This window comes from Amblyraja radiata, chromosome 33 (assembly GCF_010909765.2).
Source record: "Amblyraja radiata isolate CabotCenter1 chromosome 33, sAmbRad1.1.pri, whole genome shotgun sequence".
Classification (NCBI taxonomy): domain Eukaryota; kingdom Metazoa; phylum Chordata; class Chondrichthyes; order Rajiformes; family Rajidae; genus Amblyraja; species Amblyraja radiata.
The window spans coordinates 667,403-692,858 of record NC_045988.1 but is presented as its reverse complement, the minus strand read 5'-3'; the positions used below and the strand labels follow the sequence as shown (position 1 = coordinate 692,858).

General features: G+C 46.3%; 1 protein-coding gene across 4 annotated transcripts in view; it reads left to right on the top strand.

The window, feature by feature from the left end:
• Positions 1–23,213, top strand: part of zbtb16 (zinc finger and BTB domain containing 16) — a 144,513-nt gene extending 121,300 nt beyond the window's left edge. For all 4 annotated transcript variants that reach the window (XM_033049841.1, XM_033049842.1, XM_033049844.1 and 1 more), the window contains exons 5-7: positions 13,353–13,523; positions 21,483–21,650; positions 21,909–23,213. In XM_033049841.1, coding sequence (XP_032905732.1) covers positions 13,353–13,523; positions 21,483–21,650; positions 21,909–22,138 — 569 coding nt within the window. In that variant the 3' untranslated portion in view covers positions 22,139–23,213. The remainder of the gene's footprint in view (positions 1–13,352; positions 13,524–21,482; positions 21,651–21,908) is intronic.
• Positions 23,214–25,456: the final 2,243 nt, after the last annotated feature.

Below are 25,456 nucleotides of genomic sequence, written 5' to 3'. Positions count from 1 at the left end.
AATTCAATTATTATCTTAGCGAGACGTTTGGATCGACATAAACAGGAAAATGGGATTAGTGTAGATGGGTAAAAATGGTGGTTGGAAGTGGGGCAGAAGGGTCTGATACCATGCTAGCCCATTCTATGATTCTATGGATGGTGATATCTATGAGGAGAGATGTCAGGGAGATTTTTAGGAATGTAGGGGAACGTGAGTGGTTGAAAGGTTCAGGGCGGGGATCTTTGAGGTTAGATGCGAGTCCAGCCAGCTGCGAGGTAACAGAGGACAAGTATACAGGAGTCGGGACCTGGAGCAAAGCTGACACGCTGCAAGGATGGGGGAATTGGTAAAATTAGACGGGAGGATTTAATGAAAGTTTTGAATGTGCCGTATAGTTGGATTAGGAGTTGCTATTGATTGACAAGTGCGTGGATGGATTGTTACATAAATCTTCTTTAGGGTTTGCAGCTAAAAGTAAAAACAAAAAGGACTGATGATTGTGGGCTGGTCATTGAGTGGTTGGTCATTGAGAAGCGCGGTACATTCTACAGGAGCTGCGGCTACAGGCCCTTCAACTAATTAAGTCCACTTTTGTTCAACTCTTTGATTCTCTTTCTGCCACCTATTTCAGTCTTTGTGTGTCGGCATTATAGCTGTAACAGAATCTATAAAAGTTGCCATTTATCCAGAGTCTCGCCCTTTTGACCACTTTTCTTACAAACAAATAAATCCATTGCACAGTTCTGATTAAGTTGAATTGGATTTCCCCCGATTACGTTGCACCTATAATATAGATGAGGGCCAATTTGCCTAATGGGTCCGTGTCTGTATTTCATCTTTGTGCGAGCTCCCTCCGACTTCATTTCATCGCATTCTGCTGCCATCGTTCTTCATCTCTAGAAATGGAATGACCGCATTTTCCCCCATTCGCTCAGTTGAGCTGCAAGTTCCACTTTCTTGGCACTGCGTACCAGTTTCTTCAGAATATCCGGTCAGATTTGGGTATCGTCTCCATTTTTATTTGTAACACAAAAACAAAGCCAGCTGACTGTTTTGTGGCTGTGTATATTATTCACACAAGCCATTTTGATCTTAACCTACTTAACCTACTTCTACCAACTTGCCCGATGCATGTTTCAGTGGCAATTTTCTGCTGTTTGTTCTTAACCTTTTGGCTGATATATTTCCAACGTGCGTGCCTGTGAGTATCCGCATGTCATTTGTCTTCATCTGTTAAATTTCTTCATTCAAATCCACTGCCCCCATTGTATCTGAAAGCAGACTCGGACATAACTTTCAGCAGGGAATTAGATACCTAGCTGAAAGAGAAGCTCAGCAGAATTCTGTGGAAAGGGCAGGTGTGCAGGACCAGTTGGTTAAAGGGTTAGTTCAGGCAAACCAATCACAATAACCTTGTGCTGTATTCAAATAATCTTTTATTTCTTATACATTTTTGCTCTCTATCTTTTATATTTTGCAGTTGCTTTTTAAGAAGTCAAGAGGTAGTCAGAACCAAATAGGCATTTGAGTGTTGATCAATACAAAAACTATAGCCAGTTACAAATTGAGGAAGGGCACTATTTGCCGGCTGTAGTAATAATATTTAAATGCATCCCTTTGGTCGTTGTGTAAGGAGTTGTGTTTTTGGAGATGGCCAATCTAGACGAGGCAATACAAACCAGACAGCAGATTCCGATCACAATCAAGTCACAGCCACATAAATAGTATCCTCTGCAACTTGCCATCTTCCACTCCATGACTGCTTTGATTTCTGATGTGCAAATTGGAGCCATCCAAGTGGACAAGCCAGCAGCTGTGTTGAGATGTTATTGTGGAGGTACTGTAACTGGAGCCTTTCTTACACTGGCCAGATGCGGGATCAATAGATTTACAGGAGGGCTTTGTGTGTGTCGCTTGGGTCAGTACCACATAAAGGCTCGGCTGATCCAAGCAGCATTCTGATCCCAGTATCCATTCACTCCCATTATTCTGGCCTTTTGATCCATGTCTACATTCTTATGGCAAGCTAATCATGCATCTGTCAAGAAAACACTAGTCCTGTCGATGTAAATAGGTAGGAGATGATGTACAGCCATGAATGTGACACCGCACTTGCTTCATGCGTGGAGACTTTGCTGTATTTCTGGGAAGTGAATACTGTGACTCAGTCTTGTAGTTTCTGTTTCTAGAGGCTCACAATGATTGTCCATTTACAAATGGCGATTGAGGAAAATGTAGCCTAGCACAAGCAAAAGAAAAAATATAAAACTCCTTTTTTTCAATATCTTGCTCAAGCCTGTGCAATGATGTGTTCAGAATGCAGCAATATGCAGAGTGTGATCCTGTAACCAGAGCTGTAGAGATCAAATGATCCACTTTATTGACAACAGCTTGTAGTATAGATTGCCGCATGGAATCCTTTGGTCATCTGAGTTAATGTTCTAGCATCTTCTATTGTCCTCTGCTTGGTAACCCATCCAAACTATGGCATTGAGGCTTTCCCTCAGTACCTCCGTGTCAGCCTAGACTATGTCGCTAACTCAGAAATGTACAGAGGGGGGACATAACTGTCTGTCCCCCAGAGTGGAGATGAAAGTGCCACCACTCCATCTCACAGCCATCTCCAGTTTTGTAATAATGATACAGCTATCTCACGTGGCAATCACCATTGGAAAATAGTTTATGAACAAATTATTTCAGTCGAGCTGGAAGCAATTCTCAATAAACATCCATCTGTTTCTTTCCAAAACATCTCAAAACTCAGTTAAATGTTGTCATAGAATGTGGATGCTTTTGATGCCTCCAATTAAAAATAGTTCTTGATGCCATTGGCAACATTTAGTATTTATTTCCTCTCTGTTGCCCTGGAGACGTGATGATGATGGGCTGTGGTTTATGGAGTTTGATAAAACCAAGTGCTTCATTATTTCAGAAAATGAGTCCACCATGTTAGTGTGGGGAGAGTCGCGTAATAAGGCGGTCTAGTCAACGGCGGTGGGGGTGGTCTGGTCAGTGTGGTGATGGTGGTCTGGTCAGCAGGAGTGGGGGGGGCGGTCTGGTCAGCAGGGAGGGGTCTAGTCAGCGTGGCGGAGGTCTGGTTAGTGGGGGTGGGGGGAGGGAAGTCTGGTCAGCAGGGAGGGGTCTAGTCAGCGTGGCGGAGGTCTGGTCAGTGAGGGTGGGGGGAGGGAAGTCTGGTCAGCGGGGGGGGGGCAGCGGTCTGGTCAGTGAGGGTGGGGGGAGGGAAGTCTGGTCAGCGGGGGGGGGGGGGGCAGCGGTCTGGTCAGCAGGGATAGGGGGTCTTCTGGTCGGTGCTGTCTTGTTCTGAATCTGAAGGACATTCTTGCTCTGCTTGTGTTATTAAAGATGGTCTGGCCACTGTATGTCCAGTGACTACTGACTGGCCACTGTATGTCCAGTGACTACTGACTGGCCACTGTATGTCCAGTGACTACTGACTGGCCATGAAGTCAATGTTTGAACCTTTACAGAAACAAACTCTTTTTATTCAATTATCATCAAATTTAATTAAGCCAATTTCTTACGCCAATGACTATAGGATTGAGAAGCTTGCCAGAGATATTTTTCCTTGCCTAAACTTGAACCGCTTAAAATTAATTTCCCTTTTTCTGGTCAAAATAACATGTGTCAAATCTTTTAAATTTTCATGTGATGAAAATTCCCAGTTGGGTCAGGTAATAAATGGGACTGTAATCAAAGTAATCTGCTTATCTGTTTATGGAGCTGTGATTGCAATTGATTCTCGTTGTACTGAAGTTGTCTGTGATCCAGGTACTGGGAGTCCTGGTTCATGTTGCAACCTCATTAATCAGGCCTGAGGGAGAATCGTTGCCTTGCACTGGGACCGGACTCAACACTGAGTTTCGTGTTTCCTGTCTGTGCCGCATGGAAGGTTTGATGAAATTCCAAGGACACTGCTAGAGTTTCAGCCCACTTTGTTTTTGGAATAAAGATTGAGTAGTTACTTAGTTTTATCTTCCTGTGATCTGTGGGGACATGGGGAAGTTTGATTAAAGTTCCTGATGTTCCTGAAACATTGACTCTGGGCACAGCGCAGCCTTTGTATGTTGGTTTCAGTGGCAGCAGTGAGCGCCTGTAAGAAAACATATAAGTGGGTGGGTCAGGTGGCTTGTGTGGAGGGGAGTGGACAGTCAGCGTTTCGGGTTGGGACTCTTCTCCAGTGAGTGTGTAAGCTTGCTCGCATGCACTTTGAGATAGAATATTGATTCAAGTTGTAGGTTTCTCTCTTTCCCCATTAACACGAGAATGTCTCTGGAAAACCAGACCAGACTGGAGACTGGCATCCATAGTCACAACCTGCATCTCTTCATACAGCTAGGCACGCGATACTGCACACACTGGTTTGCAAAACAAACAAAACTTCTGGTGTAACTCAGCAGGTCAGGCAGCCTCTCTGGACTTCATGGATCAGTGACATTTTGGAGCGGGACCCAAAATGACACCTATCCATGTTCTCCACAGATGCTGCCTGACCCGCTGAGTTACTCCAGCACTCTGTATTTTTCACTTTATACAGCTAACCGTTCTTTAGCTTTTGTGCACAATTTAGTGATGCTTCTGGAAGTCGCATCATGTGACCTTGGTCCGCTGATATAATTGCATCTCAGGGACAAAGGGTGCATTTCATTTCTAAAGTTTCAACAACCTGAAGAATATTTTGAAGTACCTGGTGACAAATTAAAGTTGATCTCAGTAGTGTAGGAAACACAGGGCTGAGCAAACTCCCACAATGGCAGCATGGGAATAACAGGCAGCTGCTCTGTGTTAGTTTGGTGACTGAGTGGTGGGCGTTGCCCCCAGAGGACAGGTTATTGCTGAGGGTTTGGACAGTGCGAGCCATCTTTACACGCAGAAGCAATCAGGGTCCACCTTTAACATCTAGTCTGAAAGACTAATTGCAGTGTAGCTTCACTTGTCAACTCTCGTTAATATTCTTTGTGTTGCAATCAAACATCTAGCCCTTGCTCGCTCATCACTGTGTCTCCAGTGCGGCTATACATTTCCTTCCCTGCCTCTTAAACCCAAATGTTTTTTTAAAAGAAGTGCGTTGCTTCTGGTTGAACAGTTTTGACCCAACTTGCTATTATACCAAGTCTGACATGTTCTGTAGATACAGAATCGTTCGAAAGAAAAATTGAAATGCATTTGAATGTTTCCCTTGGCGATCATGTGTCTGTGCCCTGGGGATTTGGGGATAAATCTGGATGGGCAGCCATGGAGACTGGCCATGTGAATCATGGATGTTACAGCTAGATCAGGGTCACAGATGAACAGCCATGTGTTTGCAGTTCAAGCATGGATGTGGAGCAGAGCTGTCTGTGTGGGATCTGTCCAGGGTGCTGAACATAAACTCCAATAGTTTATCTTGTACACAACATGATTTCATAGAATTATGGTCAGATTCATAGTGTGTTACAGCCTGGAAACAAGCCCATTGACCGACTCATTCTGCACTGACTACCAACCACACATTTACACTAATCCTACATTAATCCCATCATTAATCTGCGCACATTCTCATCAACTCCCACACTTTGTCACACACCTGCACACTAGAGTGGTTATACAGCAGCTAATTAATTTACCAACCTCCGGTCTTCGGGATGTGGAACTTACCACAGCCACAGAGAGAAGGTGTAAGCTCCACCCCCACAGCACCCATGGTCGGGGTTAAATCTGTCTCTCTGGCCCTGCCAGCAGTCGCTCTATCACCTGCACCACCCGACTGCTCACATGCCGTTGCATCTGTCATTGTCTTTGGTGTGAACTTGTACTGCTTGGGAGTTTCAGTATAGCAGGTTCTGGTGTGTTACTCTGGGGGTACAAGAGTTTCCAGTGAATCATGTTGCCCTGTGCCCCTTGCTCTGTGCTGCAACTTCACAGCAAGAAGTGTATGGGAATGTCAAAAATATCATTCTTTTCTTTCTAGAGTGCTGGGGCATATGACAAGCCATAGGAAGTCTGGCCCCTAATTTGCCCAAAGCCAATCTCAGAACCAGGTGGTTAGTGTGTATTAGTGATGTACATGGGGCAGGGTGCTGGATATAGTTATCGAGGCATGCAGCATGCAGCATGCAGCATGCAAGTAGGCCATTCGGCCCACAGTGTCCATGCCAACCGTTGGCATTCTGAGCCAGCCCCATTTACCTGCATTTGGTCCATAGCCCCTTCAACCCTTCCTAACCACATCCCTGTCCAAATGACTTCTAAAAAACATAAATTTGATCTAAAAGGTTGGCTTTTCAAGAAAAATGGATAGTATCCAATGAAGCTGATAGCAAGTCATTTCAGTGTGTTCAATGTGGTATGAAAGGGGTTAAAATATCTGCTCATTTATTGCACAAATTGGTAGCCCTGCTTTCACTATTGGAGTTAATATTTGTGATGCAAGTGATTTTGGATGCAGGGTTTTCACCGTGTATGTGATACTTCATCTTCAGCCCCATTCCTTCTCTCCAGAGATGCTGCCTGTCCCGCTGAGTTACTCCAGCTTTTTGTGTCTATCTAAGTGTTTCAATCTGACTGCTCAGATAAGACGGATGCTGTTCCACGGACACCCAGGTTAATAGCGAGTGTCCCGGTAATATTTAGTGCCGTCTTATTTCCAGGTTTTGGTCTGAAATTCCCAAAAGGCTCCATGCAGACACTAATTCCGTTTTAATAACATGTCACCAGAACCGCATTTCAACGTGAGTAACAAGGTGAGTTTGTAGATTTCATCAACCTGCATTAGAAATGCGATGTACTAACGCACTGGAATGTCAATGAAGCAGAGAGTGGTCTCCTGCCTACAAATCACCCCTGTTCACCAAGGCCACTGTACACAACTTTATTTCTGATTAAATTGTCTTTGTAGGGAGTGTAAGGTTAGCTTTCTCGTTCCTCGTTGGCCCTCTTTGCTCTCGCCGTTTGCTCGTGGGTCCCTCCTCGCTATGGTGGCGTGGGTCCCATCGGTGTCTGCAGGGGGTGAGCTGGGTCTACCAGACGGCTTGACCTCGCTCTCTGGACACTCCCGGCCATGCTGGTCAAACTGATAGGGTGGGGGGGGGGGGGGGGCGGGGGAGTGTGAGTAGAAGTTCCTTAAAATTAGAGGATTCAACATTTATACCCCTGGGTTGTAAACTACCCAAATGGAATGTGAGGAGCTGTTTCTCCAATGTACACCTGGCCTGTGTAAGAAGCTGTAACACTTGCCCAGAGTGCATCGTAAACTAGGCAGGTGCTTACTGTAGATGGACACAAAATGCTGGAGTAACTCAGCGGGACAGGCAGCATCTCTGGAGAGAGGAATCGGTGACGTTTCGGGTTGAGACCCTTCAGACCCGAAACGCCATCCATTCCTTCTGTCCAGAGATGCTGCCTGTCCCGCTGAGTTACTCCAGCATTTTGTGTCTATCTCCGGTGTAAACCAGCATCTGCAGTTCCTTCCTACATAGGTGCTTACTGAAGTCGGGAGGTGAATTACTGCTCAATGTGCCGTGCTAGTGTGAAGACCAGTGAGCTCAGAAATACCTATAAAACCTCTGGGTGGGACAATGACATTTCTAACAAGATTGCAAAAGCCCTTACATGAGCATAGTGAGTTTGTGGAGGTGCTTCTGTGGGGGTGGCAGGGATTACATTTTTGTAGCCGAAACTACCAAAAAATGACCCATATTTTAATTGTATTTTTGTGTGAGCTGTTGGTCTTGGCATCTACTGTATTCCTAATTGGCTGCAAGGCAGAGGGGAGGTTAGTGATTGAAAGCACTGTAATGGGACTTAGAAACCCCCAACTGTTGCAAAGCCTTTAATTCTTCAAGCTTGACCTCTCTCGCCCCCCATTTTGGTGTATCTATGTAGCTGGATCTTTTTATATTTTAATTTGTCCCAGCGCTCGCAGCCGCTGATAGAGGGGGGGTTAGCCTTTGTCCACCGTACAGTACAGGAGCCACCCCTTGGCCATTCCTTTCCTCTAAAGTGGTGGTTACTGTGGAAATGAATAATAGCTGTGTGAGTGTCCTCCCCTCTCCATCTTAGTGCTACTGCCAATAGTAAAACCATTCTGTAGCCGAGTAATTCGTAATCGATGTGAAGTCAAGACTTGTATCGCTGTCCTATCGTTACTGTGGGTGCACTGTTTCACTTTGGTTCCTTTCCCCTTCTCCTCCTGTTTCCTGACTATTTTACAACTCAAAAGAAAAAAGGCACAGGTCACTCATTGGTCCTTCACCCCAACTTATCTATCCACTGTCTGCTTCTGCTTTAACCCCTTGTCGTATCTTTGTAAGCTTCTATTCCCTGCTTCCATGTGTATATACGTATTGTGCCTTTAAATCTGGTGTTGCCGTCACCTTCCTGTGATAATGAACCTTTTCTGCTCTGAGTTTGTTTTGGGGTTTAGTAGCGACCATCTTAACATTCCTCCCCTAATTCTGGATGTGCCCCAAACTGAAACATTCACTTCATTGAAACCACTTGTAATTGTTATCAAAGTCCATGGGACACTTGTGGAGAAGACTTTGTTCCAAGCTCAGGCTCAGTCATTGCAGCCCTTGTAGCCAGTTCACTGGTGAGAGACTCTTCACTTGATCATGAACGTTAGGGACCAAACAACAGCATTGTAGATACATTACATTGGACTTTAAATTACTGAATGTTTGTAATGATCTGACGAGGGTTCTACTAGTTGTGAGTAGCAACAACCTTTGGTTTAACGATGAGTGAGCCTGCAACTTGGTGGCATGGTGCATCTAGAGTGTATAACGTGGTGATATCTGTGGCCAATTAGCTTCACAAATGAGAGTGCAGCAGTAGCTGGGATGATTTGTCAGGGCTGCAGGGCCAAGGCCAGAGGCTTTGTTCTCCCCACATCCCTGTGAGATGGGATTGTTTTTCACAGCGGGTGGTGTTCACTGCGAGTTATCCCAGACTGCCGGTCAGATATCGCAGGCCTTGCAGCTGCAGCTGCCTCCGGCCACAGCTCCACTGACCTTTCACCTGGTCCTGCTGTCATTTTCAAAATTACGGAGGAGGGCCACATACCTGAGGGGATTACTGTGGGGCCGGTCCCTCGCATTCACCAGCAAGCACAAAGGCTTAGATGGCATTTCAGTGGAGCTTAGCGGCAAACTACGCTAATGGCTTAGTAACTCCACACCACGACAGCCTGTCTGCCTAATGATTCCTAACTCCGAGCCTCATTAAATCTCCCAGAAACTGCTTCCAGGGACCTTCTCCACGGCTCCCCATGTTTTTTCAGTTTGCATTGTTTCGTGCTTTACTGAGAACTCCTGCAGAACGAGGACACAGCACAATTGCTAAAGGGTTTGGAACGTGAGAGTAGTATCAGGGGCAGGCCATTCTGCCCCTCTAGCCTGCTCTGCCATTCAGCAAGATCACAGCTGATCATTTCCCTGCACTGACCCCAATCCCTTGATTTCTCCGACAATTAAAAATCTATTGAGTCACAAGGAACTGCAGATGCTGAAATCTTGAGAAAAACGCAGAGTGCTGGAAGAGCACAGTGGGGCAGTCAGAATCTGTGAAGAGATCGGATTGGGGACGTTTCAGGTCCCTGACCCGAAAACTTGCATATCCATTCCCTCCACAGATGCTGCTTGACCTTTTGAGTTACTCCAGCCTTTGTGGTTTACTCAAGAAACCTATTGACTGTGGTTAAACTCGGTGAAGACTGGGCTTGGACACCTGGCAGAGGTAGAGAATGGAACTCAACGCTGGTGGAGTTGGAGGAACCCAAAGATTCCCCAGCCCTGGGTGACGACATTACTCCTCCTTCAATATTAAATGGCTGCTTGGCATTTCTGCTTTCTCTATCAAAGTGGTTAACCTCATGCTCATTCCCATTAACAGCTCCCAGTTATAGTGTCACCATTTGGTTGCTTGTATTTCTGGGAGGTTTATTTTAATGTTTGTTTTGCCCTGACGACAGACAGACAGACAGACAGACAGACAGACAGACAGACAGACAGACAGACAATAATTTCACCCATTTCCTTCCTCCCCATTACAAATTCTTCTCACTTTCTCTGCTATGTTTTCCCATTACTATTCCCGTTCATGATACATGGTGTCTGGGTTCACAGAAGCTGCTACTCTGGGACTGTGGACATTGTAGACTACCAGTAAAATCTGCCATCAGGACTTTTCTAAAATTTTGAAGAATTTCTCCATTTATAGTTTTTGTTTTACCTAAGGCTGCCGACTCAAGAAAATGTCTTGATTGGATTTTCAGTGTTTAGAGATACAGTGCGCAAACAGGCCCTTTAGTCCACCGAGTCCGCACCGACCAGCGATCACCTCGTACACTAACACTATCCTACACACTAGGGACAATTTACAATTTTACCGAAGCCAATTAACCTACAAACCTGGACGTCTTTGGAGTGTGGGCAGAAACCGGAGCACCCAGAGAAAACCCACGCGGTCACGGGGAGAACTCTGTGCAAACAGCAGCCGTAGTCAGGATTGAACCTGGGCCTCTGGCACTGTGAGGCAGCAACTCTGCCACTGTGCCACCAAATTCCAGACCATCTCTCTACAGTTTGCAACGTGACCAGGCCTTTTCATGTTAAAACCCTTGGTGAGCGTTGGAAATCATACTTAGAATTCCAGTAATAAAGAACGTGGAATTTTATTTTAAAATACTCAAACCAGATTCTGAAATAATTGTTCTACATGTGGGAAGGTTAGGACGGAGAATAGCCACCCATCCCCTCGCCTCTGCGCTGAGATATGTGTGGAAGGTGTAGGCCTACACTGGGCAATGAATGGAGAGCAGGCATTGTAAAGTTCCCACTGTTTCTTAGTAAGCTGCCAGCTGGCCTTTGACCCTCTGGTAAACTATAATGTGTGTGTGGGGGGGAATTGTTTATGAAAGGGTTCTGTATAATCCTTCAGGGGTCTTTTCAAAGATGTAAAGAAAGCCAACCCAAAAGGAAAAGCCTTCACTAGCATCAGAACAAACAAGCATGTGAAGCAGTGGTGCTAGTAATATATAATACAGGCGGCCCCTGGACTTTGTGTAGAAATGAAGTGTTCAGATTAAACCTGATAATCATGTTATGCCAGCACTGAGTGCACTCAACTAGCACCAGAGAGCCAATAACTGCCTGACTTCACTAGACTACAAAATAAACCAACTATTATTAAAATCAAAATCCTGACTTTTTTTAAGGGAGTTTCAGCTTTCTGATCACTTCATTCACTTTCATTGGTGAATTAATGATTGAAAACCTGGTCCAATGAGCTGTGGGAGTGAAAAGCAACGATATGTGCGATGATTCCTACAATAGTTGAACGGGACAATATGGCTTGTCCTTGCATCTTTCACTTCTCTCAAACTATCTAGAAAATCATCTATGTTTAAGAAAGATCTGCAGATGCTGGAAAAATCGAAGGTAGATTAAAAATGCTGGAGGAACTCAGCGGGTGAGGCAGCATCTATTCAGACTGAAGAAGGGTCTCGACCTGAAACGTCACCTATTCCTTCTCTCCATAGATGTTGCTTCACTCGCTGAGTTCCTCCAGCAGTTTTTGTCTACCTTAGAAAACCATCTATCTCCACTTCAACACAATGACAAAGCCAGGGAAGAGAATTCCAACAGTTCACTCGCAGAGTGGAGACATTTTCTCTTATTATTCCTAATTAGTCTATCTCTTATGTGAACCTGCAACACTTACCTCCAGACTCCTCAATCTGGAGCCACATCCTCCCTGTATCGACTCCCTCAACTCCTCCACGAATCCCACACATGTCAACCTGGTCACCTCTTATTTTCCAATATGTAGAATAAGACACATTTCATTCTCAGCTTACACGACAGCCCCAACATCACAAGATCTAGCCTGGAAGGTCCTCTCGGCCAAATTGTTGATGTTATGAATAGATGGGGTCAGAGCATTCCCTCATCAAGTCTAATGGATACATCTTCAAGATGCAGCAATGATTTGGTCAAATATGATTTATCTTTCCTGACCCACATTCAATCATCTTATTTTCTAAGTGCCTTGATATCACTTGCTTAATTATAGATTCCAGCCTTTTTCCAATTGGCCATGTCAGGTTAACAGGTTGGTGGTTGCCTCTTGTCCCCGCACCTGCCTCTTGTCTGATCGGTGTGGTCCCATTTGCTGCTCTCCCTTATTGCAAGAACTATTGTGGAATCGGTAGATTTTTGTAAGATGATGAGCAGAGTATCCAGTATGTCCAAAGCTACCTGTATCAAGGTGTTGCCCAAACAGGTGTAGATTTGCAGGTCTTTCCGTTTTCAGGCTCATTTTCTGCTGGTGACCTGTGGCCAAAGACAGGTAAAGAGTAGTTGAAGCTTCTTATGAAAAATGTCTCTTGTAAATTCTGTTTTGTGTTGAAATGTGAATTTGGAAGAAGCGTTGTTGACAGTGTCTGTTAGAGCCGATCATTTTCCTTTGACTAGACGTATTGGACACAGTGCTGAACTCCAGCTACTTGCTGCTGGTGACCTTCCCCACTGCTACGTGGCGACTTTGACATAACTACCTGGCCAGTTTCCCTTATGAATACGTTTATTGGCCAAGTATTCACATACAAGGAATTTGCCTTGGTGCTCCGCCCGCAAGTGACAGTTGGGAATGACCCTTTCCCACTGGCTCACTTTGCCATTACCTTCAAAAGAGAAGTGAATGGTGTCTTCTCAATACTGAAAAATACATTGCAATAGCGGTCCAATCACAGCGGCAGTGAAGGAGAACAGTATTGCTTCGTTTACTGAGAGACATCACACAAACAGGCCCTTCGGCCCAACTCCCCAGCAAATTCTATTTTTTTTAAATCACCGTGTGAACAGTGTAAATGGAGACTTGCAACTTGAGAGATGTTTAGCTTAGTTTGGAGCTGCAGCATGGAAATGGGCCCTTCGACCCACTGACTCCACGCCGACCAGCAATCACCCCGTACACTAGTTGTATCCTACACACCAGGGACAATCCACGCCGACCAGCAATCACCCCGTACACTAGTTGTATCCTACACACTAGGGACAATTTACAGAAGGCAATTAACCTACAAACCTGCACGTCTTTGGAATATGGGAGGAAACCAGAACACCCGGAGAAAACCCACGGGGAGAACGTGCAAACTCAACGCAGGCAGCAGTTGTAGTCAGGATGGAACCCGGGTCTCTGGCGCTGTGAGGCAGCAACTCTACAGCTGCGTCACCGTGCCTGCCCTTCCACCCGTGTAAGTGTTGACGGGTTTTGAGCAGCAGGTAGTTGCAGTGTGTGTCTGGGCCTGTTATTCCTTGGTTAGCCTGAGCCTCTATTTTGATTGTGTGTTGTGTTGTGTTTCTCTGCAGGGACTGACATGGCCGTCTTCTGCCTGCTCTGTGGCAAGCGTTTCCAGACACAGGTGGCATTGCAGCAGCACATGGAGGTGCATGCAGGAGTGCGCAGTTACATCTGCAGCGAGTGCAACCGGACCTTCCCCAGCCACACCGCACTCAAGCGGCACCTGAGGTCACACACAGGTAAGCAGCTGCGAGCATCATCCTCACTGTGACAGGTACACCATCCCCACTGTGACAGGTACACCATCCTCACTGTGACAGGTACACCATCCCCACTGTGACAGGTACACCATCCCCACTGTGACAGGTACACCATCCCACTGTGACAGGTACACCATCCCCACTGTGACAGGTACCACCACTGTGACAGGTACCCACCACTGTGACAGGTACATCATCCCCCACTGTGGCAGGTACATCATCCCCACTGTGACAGGTACATCATCCCCACTGTGACAGGTACACCATCCCCACTGTGACAGGTACACCATCCCCACTGTGACAGGTACACCATCCCCACTGTGACAGGTACACCATCCCCACTGTGACAGGTACACCATCCCCACTGTGACAGGTACATCATCCTCACTGTGACAGGTACACCATCCCCACTGTGACAGGTACACCATCCCCACTGTGACAGGTATCACCTCCCCACTGGGACAGGTACATCCATCCCCACTGTGACAGGTACACCATCCCCACTGTGACAGGTACACCATCCTCACTGTGACATGTACACCATCCCCACTGTGACAGGTACATCATCCTCACTGTGACAGGTACACCATCCCCACTGTGACAGGTACACCATCCTCATAGTGACAGGTACACCATCCCCACTGTGACAGGTACACCATCCCCACTGTGACAGGTACACCATCCCCACTGTGACAGGTACATCATCCTCACTGTGACAGGTACACCATCCTCACTGTGACAGGTACACCATCCCCACTGTGACAGGTACACCATCCCCACTGTGACAGGTACACCATCCTCACTGTGACAGGTGCAGTATACACGCTCTCCACCCTCACCAGCAACAACCAGGATGATGTGTGATTTGTGTAACTACAACACATCGACAATAATCTTGCATCAACCTCATTGTTTTCCCCCCTCTACATTCCCATCAACTCTGCCCAGATTTATCACATGCCTACGCACTAGGGGCAGATTATAGCAGCTTATTCACCCACCAACCCGCACGTCTTTGGGATGTGGGTGGGAAATAGAGTCCATGTGGTCAGAGTGAGAACGTGCAAACTCCACATAAGGTTCCCGAGGTCAGTATTGAACCTGTGTCTCCAGCACGGACTTCAGGGCCTGAGCTACAGGGAGGTTGTGCAGGCTAGGACAGGTAAATGAAGGGTGATGTTATAGAGCTGTATAAAATCATGAAGGAAATAGGTTGGGTGAATACACAGTGTTTTACGCAGAGTAGGTGAATCTAGAAACGGAGGTTTAAGGTGAGGGGAAGATTTAATGCAAACCGAGGGACAACTTCTTCTACCCAGAGGGTGGTGGGCACATGGACTGAGTTGCCAGAGGTAGTTGAGGCAGCTACTATAACAATATCTAAAATAGATTTGGACAGTAGGGTGGATAGGACAGGTTTGGACTGATGGGGCTGTTATAGATTGGGCATATTGGTCGGCATGGGAAAATGGCACAGTCCATAGCCAAAACTGCTGCTTGTATTGAGGAGTTACATAGAAACATAGACAATTGGTGCAGGAGTAGGCCATTCAGCCCTTCGAGCCAGCACCGCCATTCAATATGATCATGGCTGATCATCCAGAATCTGTGCCCCGTTCCTGCCTTCTCCCCACATCCCTTGATTCCGTTAGCGCTAAGAACTAAATCCAACTCTCTCTTAAATACATCAAGAGTTCCTGATGAAGGCACACCCCTACATGGACAAGGGCAGAGTTAACGGAGAAGCACGATCGCGGGTTGGTAACGGGGAGTCAGGGGGTTAACACACGAGATGCCAGAGATAAGATGAGCTCCAGAGAAGGTTAACCTGTGCGTGTTTGGTTATTACCATCATGGCTCAGTCAGTGTGACTCTCACCTCCGTCAGAACTTCCAGTCTGTGGGCTGATACTCTCTAATCTTCTTCTTGCGTATGGCGTGCACAGCCTAAAGTTGCAGGACAACTTGCTCTATTTGATATTATTTGATTGTGCACGCCGAGTTGATTGCATTGGTCGAAACAGGGCGGACCACGTGAAGGTTGCAATCTCCCAGCCCACACACTCTAATATCTGCTGAGATCTTCCAGTGCAGTGTTTCAGAGAACAACAGGGCCGATGTTCCTGGCTCCCATTGCATTTTTAACCCTGTAGAAACACCAGTTGTTCTGGCCATTAGGGCCACACATTGGCATGGTTCAGGTGCTGCCTTGCCACTCCAGAGATAAGGTTCATCCTGGCCCCGATTCCTGTTTGCTTGTTCCCCCTTTGACCACGTTAATCTTCACTGGGTTGTTAGATTTCCTCCATGGTTCAGTGCTTGCTGTTAATTGCCCCTTAGCTTTAATGTTCATCAACAGAAGCTGCTGAACTGTGTGGGATGAAAAGCTGCAGGGAAATAAGAGAATGGGGCTGGGATTGCTCTGCTAGGAGCTAGCATGGAGCTGGTGGGATGAATGGCCTCTCTTTGTGCCGAAGGTATTGTATCTTTCCCTCTATGCAAGTTGCATCTTGGCTCCTGAGGTTCTACCATTGTCTATCCCTCCAGTAGGCCATTCGGCCCTTCGAGCCAGCACCGCCATCCAGAATCAGTGCCCCGTTCCTGCCTTCTCCCCATAATCCCTGGTTTCCTTCAGCCCTGAGAGCTGTATCTAAATCTAACAAGGCCCCTGTAACCACTGCCGATTACACAATGTGCTTTAAACAGCCGGATTCCGTGACCTTGTGTTTTTGTTTATATACCAAGAATCTTACACTGGGTTGCGGGCGAATAATTTGTTGAGCAACTTGTATTGTAAGAGTGTTTATGTGAGACTAGTAAGGAGGAGGGATGTGAGACTGTGCCGTGAACAGACATCATTATAGGTCCAATGTAGCTCGGAAATGACATTCAGTTGCGATGAAGCAAATGAACAACTGAACATTGAACAAATTCCCATCAGAAATGCTGATTGCGATTAAAGTGGCAATTAACTCAATAGAAATGTAATGTTTCAGTTAAAATAGAAGCAATCAATGCAATCGCTGCTAATTCACACAAAACCCCAAGACGGGTCCATTTTCACCGAGTGTGATCGAGTTTCCAATCATTTCACTGACTTGATGTTGCCGTGAATGAGTTTCCTTCGCTGGAGGTGAATGGGGATGAGACCAGTGGGCTTTCTGCAGGGACTGTGGGCAGCTGGGGGTTGCTTGCCTGTTGGGGTCATTGCTTATTCTGAGCATGAAGACTGGTCTTCAGTAAAGAGGGCCGTGAATCTATGGTTTATGCCACATCATACCCAAGCAGTTGTTTCTCTTTCCCCATCTTCTTGCCCACAGTGTGCATTGGACATGGCTGGTGGGAACGGAACACCAGACGGCTCCCAGAAGGAATTTAAACCATGGGCAACATTGTATGTTATGTAGAGGCAGACAGCATGGAAACAATGTGATGCTGTCATGGACTCGATGGGCTGAAGGGCCTGATTCCATGCTCTATCCCCCTCTCACACTGTGACAGTATCTTCATTACCAAGCTAACTGATTCCCTCTGGTGCTGTTAGTGCCGTCCCACCTGCCGGAGTTGTAAATATTCTCCAGCAAAGTAACAAACAGTTTGTCCATTTCCTTTACAAAGCGGCAATTACAATAGACGAGCAGTTTCACAGCCAGGGGTCCTCTGGAAACCCACTGCCGTGGAATGAAAGACTTCGCATTACGCATACATCTCCCCTCATGCTGTTTACTGAACGAACGACACGTCTGTCAAAGACACTTTGACTTTGGCAACATGTTTACATCATCACTGACGTCTATTCACAAAGTAAACCTGGTGGACGGGCATCTCTCAGTGTGGGCTCTGATCTCAGCACCCACTGCCCTGATGGGTGATGTATCTCAGCACCCACTGCCCTGATGGGTGATGTATCTCAGCACCCACTGCCCTGATGGGTGATGTATCTCAGCACCCACTGCCCTGATGGGTGATGTATCTCAGCACCCACTGCCCTGATGGGTGATGTATCTCAGCACCCACTGCCCTGATGGGTGATGGAGTCCTTGCTTGTTCTCTCCTAAGTCGTGCTTTATAAACAGTGGGCAAGCTCTGGGGATGGGACAATGACTCGCTCCTTACAGATGCTCACCTTTGAAACATGTCTCCAGTGAACACAATAAGTACCTGAGCTGAGGAACTTTCCCCTCTCACCTGGTCGGCCCCCACCTGGCCGGCCCTCACCTGGCCGGCCCCCACCTGGCCGGCCCCCACCTGGTCAGCCTCTCCCCATTCTACACGCTGTTCTGCTACGTCCTTAGCTGCAGAATCTTTCATTCAAATGCCCCAACGTGTAACACAGCTGTCCGGAGCTGATAACACTGTCTGGTTTAACGCCAGACCACGGCAAGTGGCCCAATCCAATAAGTCATCATGTTGGCATTGTGTGGACAATGTGTTCAGTATCATTGGGCAGAGGGGATGTGGGAGCTGAGGCACCTCCAGCAGAATGTTGAATGAGTTCACACTCGTGGGCTGTGACATCAAACCAGAGGCTCCCTGCAATCAGGTCCATTTGTCATTTATATAATGAACAGTGTCAGGCGTGTGTGTGTGTGTGTGTGTGTGGGTGGTTGCTGGAGATTGGACATTTAAGGTGAGGGAACTGGATACAGCAGTGGCCACGGACACTGCCCAGACTTGGTGACTTGCTGCTGACATGAAACGTTAGAGTTTAGATATACAGCGCGGAAACAGGCCCCTTGGCCAGTGATCACTATGCTACACACTAGGGATAGACCTCTACCTGCTCACAGTATAACTGGGACTGACTAACAGTGTTATTAAAGAGCCAGTCTAGCATGCTGGGTTGTGTGCCATGACTGTACTATAAGATTTCACAGAGCTGTCCTGCATATTAAACAAATTAGAATCGGTGACCAATGATCAGTGGCACAGCTTATAGTGCAGCAGCATTACAGCTTCACTCGCCCATAGTTAATCCAGATCTCTGCTCTGTCTATGTAGAGTTTGCATGTTCTCCCTGTGACTGCGTGACTCAAGAGAGAGTTAGATTTAGCTGTTAGCGCTAAGAGAATCAAGGGATATGGGGGGAAAAGCTGGAACGGGGTACTGATTTGGGATGATCAGCCATGATCCTACTCCTGCGCCTATTTTCTATGTAAGTTTTCTATGGGTTTTTTTTGGGTGCTCTGGTTTCCTCTCACTTCACCCATTCCTTCTCTCCAGAGATGCTGCCTGCCCCGCTGAGTTTCTCCAGCATCTTGTGTCAATCTTCGGTGTAAACCAGCATCTGCAGTTCCTTCCTACACTATAGGTTGGTGGATTAAGTGACCACTGGTGTGAAGCTGAGTGATAGAATCTAGGAGGAGTTGATGGGAATGTGGGGAGAATAAAATAGGATGATATAAATGGGTGGTACACAAAAAAGCTGGAGAAACTCAGCGGGTGCAGCAGCATCTATGGAGCGAAGGAAATGGGCAACGTTTCGGGCCGAAACCTATAAATGGGTGTTTGATGGCCAGTATATTGGGTCGAAGGGTTGATCCTTTTGTTGTCCAACTCTGACAAGATGAACTGTGAAAATAAATAGATGAACTTTGGACATTTTCAGGAACTGTAGAATAGCTAAAAACCAACGTGGATTAAATCTGGCTTTAAAAATGAGTTGCGTCTAATCAGCTTTGAAGGAGTGAAGGGGTGGGGGTGGGGTGGAGAACATAGACTGAAGAATGACAGTTGACAGTATGAATCGGGGAGAGGGCAATTTATGCAAAGCCACAAGTGCAGCTTGACATGAATGCAATGGAGAGTGCAGGTCACTGCTGATGCTTTGCTCATTAATGTATTGACATGCAGAGAACGTTACATGCCCAGCAGCCTTGTACCATCTGCTAGAATATGCAGGGCACAAAAACCCTACATCTGCTCATTGCATTTCACTCAATTATACTTGCTCGGTTTAGAAGGGAGAAACTAGTGGCATTATTACAGAGACATAAACAAAAGCATTAGCTCTTTCAGCCAAGAAAAATGACTGGTCAACACCAGCTGATTGCTAGATCACTTTGTAGCAGCCTTTGCAAACTCTCGCTGAGGAGAATGTTAGATAAGCAATAAGGAAGAAAATATGTCTCAACATGAAACATCACCTATCCATGTACTCCGGAGATGCTGCCAGACCCGCTGAGTTACTCCAGCACTCTATGAAATGTCCCCTATCCATGTTCTCCACAGATGCTGCCTAACCCGCTGAGTTACTCCAGCACTCTGTGAAACGTCACCTATCCATGTTCTCCACAGATGCTGCCTAACCCGCTGAGTTACTCCAGCACTCTGTGAAACGTCACCTATCCATGTTCTCCACAGATGCTGCCTGACCTGCTGAGTTACTCCGGCACTCTGTGTCCAGCTCAGTTTTTCCGCAGATGCTGACTGACTTGCTGAGTATTTCCAGCATTTTTGTGTTTTTGGTTTCATTTCAGATTTCCAGCGTTTAGGTTTTTTAACATATTTTTAATGATGCTGTTTTGATTTCCCTCTCAAAACTGTAATGGATTCAGCTGCCATAAGTGTTTGTTTATGCAACTCTGGCACTAACATCTCTCTCCATATGTCTGGGACAATTGTACTAATCACTGCCTTTCTTCTGGAAGATTTCAAAGACCTTTCAAGAATGGTGCAGCGAAACCGAAGGTTGGAGATGACGCAGCCATCACTGAGGGCTGTCTTGGTATCTGTTGTGCTCGGAGAATATTAAAGAGCTCATGCTGATAAAGATCAAAGTGGTGCATGCATTGTATAGGTAGTGTGAATGGAACAAAGCATCAGGTACACCTAATCCTCTAAACCCAGATGCATGGAGCAACACTGCAAAACTGAACAAAATAAGAACTGGGTGACTGTGAATATAATTTATAAGCTGGCAAGTTGCAGGGCAAAGAAAAGACTGTGAGGTTCGCAATCTTCAGGTCCAGGGAAAAGATGGAGTTAGATTAGGAAAAGGTGGTGATGATGATATTCAATGGTGAACATTTAAGACAGATAGCTGTTGTGATTTTTCTGCTGAAATAGTCCATTTACATACACATAAATATCTTCTTTATCTAAATGTATTCATGTAGTCTCCCTCGTACAGCGTGGCTTCATTCATGTAGTCTCCCTCGTACAGCGTGGCTTCATTCATGTAGTCTCTCTCGTACAGCGTGGCTTCATTCATGTAGTCTCCCTCGTACAGCGTGGCTTCATTCATGTAGTCTCTCTCGTACAGCGTGGCTTCAGTTCCAAACTTTCAAAGCTGAGGTAACGTTTTTGGCAATTGGAGATGTCCCGTGTGGCATGAGATGGGAGTGGAGGAGGATGGTCAGATCAGCACCGGCCACATTGAAGGCTGGACAAGGCGCCCGAGCCGTCAGGAATGGTCCTCTTTGTTACATTCAGAGAAACGTAAACTCATGGATCTTTTGAAAACTCAAAATGGGCCTGAGGTGTAAAGGTGACCTGATCTTTCTGGTGGAATCTTGGCATTCATTCATCGAGAGACACAAAGAACTGCAGATGCTGAAATCTTCAGTAAAACACAAAGTGCTGGAGTAACTCAGCGGGTCAGGCAGCATCTCAGGAGAAAAGGAATAGGTGACGTTTCGGTTTGAGACCTTCCAGAAGAATGGCTGGTCCTCTTCATAATGTCACTGTTGGATTGCTTGCCCTGACCCCAGGTGGCAGCTCCCATCAATGATCTTCACTGGTGTAAGATCATCCTTGGTTTGTGAATGTGCCGTCCTCTGTCTGCTCAGCTCATCATTCTATCAGTAGCAACAAGGTGTGTTTATCTCTTGTGTTATGCAGGGGTGTGGATCAGCTGAAGCATAAGTGTGTAGTTGTGGCTCAAGGTTGACCACACGTGATATTGCTGATGATGTTGTTGTTGTTGTTGTTGCCACAGGTGACCATCCATACGAGTGTGAGTTCTGTGGGAGCTGCTTCCGTGATGAGTGCACGCTCAAGAGTCACAAGCGCATCCACACCGGCGAGAAGCCGTATGAGTGTAACGGTTGTGGCAAGAAATTCAGCCTGAAACACCAACTGGAGACCCACTATCGTGTCCACACAGGTAAACACGGCACGTCACGTGTCCACACAGGTAAACACGGCACCTCACGTGTCCACACAGGTAAACACGGCACCTCACGTGTCCACACAGGTAAACCACGGTTAGGTCACGTGTAGACGTGTAGAACGATGCAGAAACCTTGACCACAGAGGGGAACTGGTGATGTGGGGGTGGGGAGGTAGGTGATAGGTGGGAGGAGGGAGCGATTGCCGTCACTCTTGGTCTAAGGATTCAAGTGCGTTCTTCCTCTCCCTCCAGGTGAGAAGCCCTTTGAGTGTAAGCTGTGCCACCAGCGGTCACGGGACTACTCGGCCATGATCAAACACCTACGTACACACAATGGTGCTTCACCCTACCAGTGTACAATATGCTTGGATTACTGCCCCAGCCTCTCCGCCATGCAGAAGCACATGAAAAGCCACAAGCCCGAGGATATCCCACCGGACTGGAGAATAGAGAAGACTTACCTCTATCTGTGCTACGTCTAATCATCAGAAGGACAACAAGAAATTAAACAGTGCTGCAAGAGTGGAGAATAATTTTTTTTCCATAGTTTTGAACATTTTCTGTGTTGTGCACAGTGTGCTTGGATTACCTCGTGTTGATCAGCTAATGTTATATTTCCTCATGCGCTTGTCTCTCTCTAGCCTTGAGCCGGTTAATTGTGTCAGGCAGTGGTCAAATGGTTAAGTACTTAAAAGACTGCAAAGTGCCAGGGCAGAGAAAACAATTTATTTTCATTTTTTCACGAATGTGTGGTCATTACCAAAACTGGTGTGTTTTGTTTTAGTTTGTTTTTTAAAGAAAGAAATAATGACCCTGCCATGTTTGGTCAGGGTCCAGATTTATTCCAAAAGCTACCTCTTTATTTTATTGTGCCAAGTTACTAAAGCACAGTGGCAGTATTTTTGTTTAGCATTGTTGCCAGGATCGATCATCTCATGCTTGTAGCTGTTTGCTGTTTGTGTCAGCAAGGTTTCAGCGTCTATATGTAACGGGGTGTGGGAATGTAGCGAATGTTAGGGGAGGGGGTGCTTTACAAACTGGACAAAGGATGGGAGAGGACAGAGCTTGCTTCCTTTCAGTTTGACAGCAAAAAGGGAAATGGGGTTTGCCTTAAAATGGGTGTCATGTTAGTGGTCCTCAAAGCTGATAGTGACCATCGGTGCCCGACTGGGTTTCTAAGCTGAGATGAGAACAGGGCAAAATGAAGTGTTCAAGCTTGAATTATAAGAACAGTTAATGTCGTTTTGTTAAAATGTGAAGGAACAAGAAAAGAAGAATCACTTGGGCAGAATCTGGACATTTGGTTATTGAGTATGTTTACGTGCGTGCGTGAGAGAGAGAGTTATTGAGACAATTGACGGGTGTGTAGTGATGGGTTTTAGCGAAGAATACACTGAATAAGGTGGATGGAGGTAGCATAGTCCTTGGGGGGGGGGGGGGTTGAGGAAAATCTGTGAAATTCAGACACAATTGATCAGATATTTACAAAATTGTGATATTTTTGTAGTAATTGTTGGTCCTTTTTGTAAGTTGCGATAAGTTCCAGCCCTTACCGCCTCTGTGATGTGAATAATTTGTTTGTGAATGTGTGGGAATTGATGCAGTGTCATTATATCCCAGTGTTATTCCGTGCAGTTAGCACTAAATCAAAACGAAAAAGGTATATTTCATAGTCTACTCTAGTTATAAATAAAACCAGACAGCACATTGGGTAAACTTGCCGAGGAGGGGATGAGGGGGGGGGGGGGGGGGGGCTAGAGAAGGGGGGGGGGTGGGGGCTAGAGAAGGGGGGGGTGGGAGTAGGATGGAGGGGAGGGAGGGGGTTTGTGAGGGGGTGGGTTTCATTGGAGGGAGATTCTTTTTGCATCTGACTGAAAAATCCTTTCGACTGTTTGGTGAAGAATGACTTCTTCATGTGGTTAGGTAATGACTAAAAGTCTTGCCAAAGCTGTACATCCAAGATCGAAGGTACTTGGAATTGTTGGTCCTGGATGCATCCTGGAATACATCCAAGATGCCTGGCTGCAACCTCCTGCCTCATCCCTCTTTCCCACCACCACCTCTCCCACCCCTACTCTGATCCCTAATTTCCTCTCTCCCTGTCTTGTATTACTTCACGATCCTATCACCAACCCCCTCTCTCCCAACTCTTCTCCATTCCATTTTGTTTTAACATTCCCTCTTCAATCCCTCCCTCCCCTCTCTCACCCATTCCATCCTCTCACTATTCCCTCTTCCCTCCTCCCGTTTACACTCCTACCTGTCTCCCCTTTCCCATAAAGTGGCTCTTCAAATGCACTTCAATTCTTAAAAAGGAATATAATGGATATAGTCCCTTCAATGTTGGAAGGAGTAATGTAAGGAACAGGGAATAAACACTTGGATAATAGGTTGGGCTTCTTCGTTGAAAAGCCTTCTACTCATTGATAGCACTTTTGCTATGGAAGGTATGTTGATGCTGACTGGTCCATGCTGGGCCCGCACTCCTTGCCGGTAACTTCCTCACAATAGCTGAACATGTCCGAGATAAATTGGCAATACAAATAGATTAATGGTGATTCATCCAGAAAATAATTAAAGTGGAACTCCATTTGGTTCAGACGCAGAAACTTGTAAGGATTATTAAATGTGGTCCATATTTTTCCTTTAAATTGTTTCAGTAATGTTGAGCAGACATGACAAACTTGGCCAGCCTAAAGTTGCCATGGAAATGACCAGCTCATTGCAATGCAAACTTGGTTGATGTCAGAAAACATATCCCCTTAAACAGGAAAATAAAGACACATCCCTTTATAAATTATCTAGAACGTGCATTTTAGTTGCTGTCCACAAAGTATAGAAGTTGAGATGGATGAGTGATTTTTGTTTGGATGAGGAAGGTTTAGATGCATGGCCCGTAACTCTGGCCTTGACCAACGCGATACTGGGATCTGGAGCAAGAGATAGAATGGTGTGGGGACTCGGCCGGTCAAGCAGCATCTGTGGGTGTAAAAGATGCGTCGACTTGGGATGGGGCTCCCTGTATCGTGGAGTCTCTGCCCCGCCTCCCTCCGCAGATGCTGCCTGACCTGTGGAGATCTTCCAGCATTCTGTTTCTTTGAAGGAAAACAAAACATTTCAACGTTGTGTTTCCCAGATCTACTCTAGTGCTAGAGTCCACCTCGTCTCCTCATGGTGGTGCGTTTAAGGTGGGATCAGAAAACATCAACTCTTTAAAATACTTTTGCAAGGTTCTGCCTCTTCATGCAGGGCCATATTCTGTTGGACACAAGTCTGGCACGTCCTGTCTCATAGGAAAGGGAAGCACATTTATCCTGACAAAGAGCACGGCCGCATTCAAAACACCTGTGGACAGAAACAAGAAGCTGTTCTTCCAAGTGGAGGCAGAGTGAGTTGGGCTGATGCTGTCTCCGTATACATGGTGGAATAAACTGGAGTTTTACTCAATAAAACTTGAAGAGTTTGCTTCATAGAACCCACCTCTTAATTTAAGAGGGGAGGCTTCTCCGCACCTGCTCCAAGGGTTCACCATGAATGTTCCCAGATCACTAGCCAGGGACTTGTCCAACAAAAGCTGGTGCCTTGATGTTGCAGACTAGGTTAGTTGCAGAGTCACCCTGGTCTTGTTTGATCATTCTGGAATGTTCAATAGCTGACTTTGACAATTGCCCCTGACCCTGGTTAGTGCCTAACCCAGTGCTAAACCAGGAGAAGGCACAAAGTGCTGGAATAACTCAGCAGGTCAGGCAACATCCCTGGAGAACATGGATCGCCTCATCAGTGAAGAAGGGTCCCAACCC